General features: G+C 34.0%; 1 protein-coding gene across 2 annotated transcripts in view; it reads right to left on the bottom strand.

The window, feature by feature from the left end:
* Nucleotides 1-1,929: 1,929 nt before the first annotated feature.
* Rtca (RNA 3'-terminal phosphate cyclase) overlaps nt 1,930-6,000 on the bottom strand; it is a 170,648-nt gene continuing 166,577 nt past the window's right edge. Inside the window, exons 10-11 of one of the 2 annotated variants that reach the window (XR_010854267.1) lie at nt 4,052-4,288; nt 1,930-3,967 (exon numbers count right to left, since the gene is read on the bottom strand). Coding sequence is in view for 1 of the 2 variants with exons in the window: in XM_067110031.1 (XP_066966132.1) it covers nt 4,202-4,288 (87 nt within the window). In the remaining variant the exon portion in view is untranslated. Of the gene's footprint in view, nt 3,968-3,993; nt 4,289-6,000 lie in introns of those variants that run through there. The other variant, XM_067110031.1, reaches the window with a different exon arrangement.

Here is a 6,000-nt window from a genome sequence, read left to right as displayed (position 1 = left end):
ATAAGCATAGCCATTTTCTCTCATAGTACTGGTCGTTCCGTTTTCCTTTTACATTGGTAAAAACAATTAAAATGATCACTAATTCGCTTTTTTTGAAGAACAACACTGTTTTCTCACCAATTACTGTATTCTTTCATATTGTATTCATAACTAAATAAAAATTTTTATGATGAAAATTATTTAGTGTACTTTTACTGTACTACTGTATCTGTTATGCTCATTCCGGGTTGGGCCCTAGGATGAGGAAAACAGGTTTACAATTCTCTCTCTCTCTTTAAGGGTAATGTGAGATGTATTTGAAATGATATTACATACTGTAATGTGTTTTTGGATGATAGAGCATACTGTACAGTAGAATATCTAAAATATTCGCTAATTATTTTAATTTTGTTTTCCAGTCTGCTTTTATTGGAATGCACAAAGTTGTAATTATAGCATGGACAATATGAAAAAATGAATGACAAAGGAACATTACATTTATCTATAAAACTATACTGTACATAACAAATAATGAATGGACAATATGAAAAATGAATGACAAAGTAACGTCACATTTACCTATAAAACTATATTGTACTATACAAAACAAATAATTATTTGCTTTGTACAGTACAGTTTTACAAATAAACGTAATGTTACTCTGTCATTCCTTTTTCATATGATCCATGCTATAATTACAGCTTTGTGCATTTCAATAAAAGCAGACTGGAAAATAAAATGAAAATAATTAGCGAATATTTTAGATATTGTACAGTATGGTATAAGTACACTGAAATCATTTTTATCATAGAAATCTCTATTTAGTCACAAACACAATATGGAAAAATACAGTAATTAATGAATAAATAGTGTTGCTCTAAGAAAAAAAGTGAACTAGTGATAATTTTAGAGATACGGTCTATAGAAAAATTTGTGAATTGGTGAAAGTTCCCGTGGAAAAGTGAAAGATATGTTCCACAAAAATCCACTACGAAATGAAGCACGCAAAAGTGAAGCGTGAAAAAGTGGGTTAACACTATGCACATATTGAGACCATCATTGGCAAAAGAGAAAAGACAGGCGTTACACTCTATTACCTTACATATCATATGCTTTGTCGTCATCTTCCAGAATGTCTATCCTGCATTAAAAACAAAATCAAATCAAAATTGACAACAAAAATGGCAACAACACTCAAATGTGTCCTCACGGGCAAACGGCAGAGCAAAAACTGAATGGAAAACAGTAGTGCTCGAACAAGCAGTTTACCATAAAGGGATGCATCAGAGATGGTTCAAATTAAACGGTCCTATTAATTTTTTAGTTTTCACACTCCAACCTGATGCAAGGAATATGATATAATAGAAGTAAGATTCATTTCAAAAATGAAGATTTAAGAAGAATAGTAGGAGTCAGAGTGTGAGACAGAATTAAAGAAAAATGACGGAAGTTCAATAAGTAGATAAGATAATAATGGAAGAGATGGAGATGGTTTGAACATATCCTTCACACAGCCCATGGGTGATTATGTCAGCTGGGCTCCTGTGGGCATCAGAGGGGTTGTAAGACTCAGACTTACTTGAATGAGAACTATGAGAAGGGAGGCTGAAGACCATGTAACTCATAAGCCGACCAAAGTAATTCTGACCACAATGTAAACATTCCAATACCACCTGTGGGAGACAGGTGATTATGGAGAGTCCATTCAGGTCAGCCAAGCACTTTTCTTCTTTTACTTTGAATGCCGATTACACTTACCAGCACAAAGATGTAAGCTAACTTTAACAACATTCATCCTAAATAATCAGGTTTTAGTATACCTGAAATTATTTTTACATGCTCTCTGCTATACTAACATACATACAGACATTGCGACTGTAGCAAAATTTCATATTACTGAATGACTTCTACTAGGTACTAAAAAGTTGAGAGTGAAAAAGAAAATACAAGGCGACTTACTCGTATATTGTCACATAATTTCTTCAGGAATTTATTCAAAACAAATCTAACATCTCCAGTCTTCATGTTACCAAACCAATCTGGCTGAAGAGTATTTAAACATGAGATAAATAAAGTATTACAATGATTAAATAAAAGTAAGACAAAAGCAAGAAGAGGAGAAATTCATCAACAGCCTGTTTGATTACTATATTTTTAAGATATCAGCACAGGGAACTGAGCCCTTTCGCATGCAAGTTATTGATATTAGTAATGAAAATAAATAACTAATTGCACTAGGAAGAAGTCTATTACTACATACGAGGAGATACTGTAACAGTACTTCTAACACTACAATATCACAGTTACAATAATACTTGTGCTTACAGCTGAATAATGTTATTGTATTAGAGATATATTATGGAAATATTATCAAATACCATCAACTCTGTACTATACAACTGTACTTGGAGTGTTGCACAATGCTGCTTCAGTTAAACTTAGAATTGCTTTACCTTGAATACTCAGGTAGCCTTATTAATATCAATTATCATTCTATACGTAGCTAATGACACCTGATAATGTACTCCTCTTAAAGACTGCATCTATTTTACAAAACAAGAAAACACAAGAAATACTGAAATTAGAGAATTTTACTACGTAGCAAAGCTTTTAAGAACACATTCAATACTTTGCTTCAAAGTTTAACTAGCAGCATAAAATTCACAGTGCAGTCATTACAGTGACAAAAAAAAACTAACTCCAGTTATATCTATTACAGGAAGTCCACATTCTGTTACCATTTTCTTCAAAGTGTAATACCTATCCAAATTATACAGTACAATCGCTTTCTTAAACTGTATAAACTTAATTTTAAAAGCTTGCAAGCAACTCAAAAAAGTTCAATGGACACTGCATAAATTCTGAAGTAGAAAACAAAAATGGAAAAACAACTGCAGCAATTGTATCCAAAAATAATTTAACAGGAGCAACAGAAGGTAGAATAAAAGATAACTCTTTGCTGTTGCCAAAAATAATGACAATTTCATGTTTTAACATTCCAAAATTAACTTACACATTATTCTTCACTTCCTTTATCCAAGGAATCATCAATGGGAAAGAAGAATTCAGTAAAAAGATAAATTCCAAAAGATGACCCACATCTAGTATACCTTGGCTATATCATAAAAGATAATTTATTAATCAAGTACAATACTTTAAATAATGAAATCTTTACTTATATAAAACATTACCCTATAACCTAATTACTGTCTATATCATCTTCATACCAATAAGTAAACACATCAATCTAAAGAATGCAATACTGTATATTTAACTGCTTGTACAAAACCATTAATTATCAGCTAATACAGTAAAGGGTTATGGAACCCTAAAGTATTTAATGTCTGAATACAGTTTCCATGGTAACTTGAATGTCAAAGCTTTTCTAGCATTCCAGTATTCCATAAAGTGTACAGTACTACCGACTAGCCTCACATTACTGTATGTCAATCGACAGACTACCTTCTAGGGTAGTCTAATTCTAACAGAGCATTCAGACTGTTGATGACCATTCTCTGGAATACTATTTTTATTAAGCTAATATGGTCAATATTAATGCAACACTCCACAGTGGTATGGTAGATCCCTGTCTACTGTTTAAGACACTTAAAATGGAACATGATGCTTTTTCTAAAATTTACCACCCAATTTTCACATTATCACTTTGACAATATTGTGATCTTTAGTCCTGAAGCAACACTAACATGGTCAGTTTGGTAATATTAAAATACAATTACAATGCTGATGCTTTCTCAAAGTAAAAAATATCCTGAACAAGATTTTTATGATCATCATTTGCTTTATCAAAATCACTGGGCAATTATTAGTATGCCTCTGATATAGCTATTATTATTATTCCTCTTTCATGTAATTTTTCTGTTGTATATTCAATGAGCTGTTCTAACAAAACCTCACCACCAACTGCTGCAAATAAATTGTGGATGAAAATGGGACAATGCAAAAATAAATTTCCATATATATACAGTCACTACCTGAACTTGATAATTTCTTCACAAAAATAGGTTGTAGCTCTGTTTTCAAAAAAAGCCCTGGGACAATACAATAAATATACAAAAAATAAAGTGAAAAATTGCTGGTTCTTTAACAATTACTACAATAATAGTAAGGAATCAATAATCATAAAATAATAATAATAATAATATTAGAATGAGATTAACCAACATAACTAAAAACAATCCTCTACTTATCTTGGATGTTTACCTTACCGCTGTTTTGGCAGTAAGCCAATTCCCTCACATTCCATATATATACAGTCACTACCTTTATCTTCCCTAATATTGAACTTGACCTGTTGAAAGAGATAAAGAAATAGTGTAAAAATTATTTCCATACACTGTACAATTGTAACATACATATGCTAAACTTTTGTAAAAGAAAACTGTCCCAAAATAATCATTAATTATCGATGTGTGGTCTGACATTTTTTCCTAAAAAAATTTCAACTGCTCAAAGTCAGTAACTGATAATGAACTTACAAAATAATAAAACATTCAGACATACATTTCAACTACATATGTTTAAGAGAACTTAAGGGTATAGTTCTAGGTTAGTTCATGGAATATGCTCCTTGATAATTAACTTGTCAATCACCTTGTTACTAGGATAATTTGCTATCAGGTAATTTTGCTACCATTAATCCTTTTCTTTAATACTGAAAGACATTCAAAGATAATTAAGCCTGTAAAAATAAGTATCATCCATTATTATCTGAGCATGGCATTGTCTTCTTTCCTCACACCAGAACACTCCAATACAGGCAGTCCCCAGTTGTCAGCGGGCTCAGTTATCAGTGATCCGGTTTTTCAGTGGCTTGTCTAGCGACGAAAATTGGTGATTTTCAGCACCGATATGTGCGATTTCTGCTTATCAGTGCCAATAATTGCTTATTGGCACCAATACATACCAAACAGAGACGCCGATAACCGAAAATTCAATTATTGGCGATTTTCGCTTACTGTCATGCCGTCGGAACAGAACCCCCGCCGATAACCAGGGACTGCCTACAGTAAATTGATTATACATGGTATTAATCATATTATATGGAAAAATATGGATAACAGTGAAAACCTCCCCAAAGCTAATACAATAAATGAGTACAATACACTAGTCCTTCAATTATCATGTTTCACCATATCCAGACCTTGATGTTATCCAGAAGGTCCCCAACAACACAATATACAGTCAAACCTTGACTACGTACGAGTCTTCTGAGATATGAGCCAGCGCATGAGCGATTTTTTGCTTTTGGAAGTGAGCCAAGATTTGAGCTACGAGCCAGCGAGCCTGGGAGACGCCATCTCCCAATGCATCTGCCATTGCTAGCACCGAGAAGCCTAGCTGATCAGTATCATTCAGTTCACATGGTTATGTTGCCATGCAAGCATCTCTGCAGTATCTCGTAGCATTTCTCAATGTTTTCTCACTGTGCCCCTGTATTTTGGAAAATTTCTCAAGTTTTCACCATGAGTCCTAAGAAAGTGAGTCTTACGACCGGTGCTGAGACGAAAAGCCCAATTACCTTGGATATGACGCTTGAAATCATAAAAAAACACGATCAAGTTGCGCATGTTATGGACTTGGCAAAGCAATACGACCAGACTACTTCTATGATCTGTACGATTTTGAAGCAGAAGGAGTCGATAAAGGCTATGACACCAGCCAAGGGCATTAAGATTATTTCAAACCCGCGGACCTCTGCCCATGAAGAGATGGAGAAGTTGTTGTTGGTGTGGCTAAATGAGAAGCAGCTCACAGGAGATACCAGGATGGAGAGCATCATCTGTGAGAAGACATGAGGCATCTACGTGGATTTGGTGCAGAAGATGCCAGGAACACCAATGGACGAAGCATTGGAAGAGTCCTTCAAAGCCAGTCGGGGCTGGTTTGATAATTTTAAAAAGAGGACTGGCATTCATTCCATTGTCAGGCATGGTGAGGCAGCAAGCTCCGATGTGAGGGGGCAGCTGAGAAGTTTATTAAAAGGTCTGCCGAACTTGTAGA

The sequence above is a fragment of the Macrobrachium rosenbergii genome, chromosome 10 (assembly GCF_040412425.1).
Source record: "Macrobrachium rosenbergii isolate ZJJX-2024 chromosome 10, ASM4041242v1, whole genome shotgun sequence".
NCBI classification, from domain to species: domain Eukaryota; kingdom Metazoa; phylum Arthropoda; class Malacostraca; order Decapoda; family Palaemonidae; genus Macrobrachium; species Macrobrachium rosenbergii.
The sequence above is the reverse complement of the archived record's forward strand: the minus strand, read 5'-3'. Positions and strand labels throughout refer to the sequence as shown.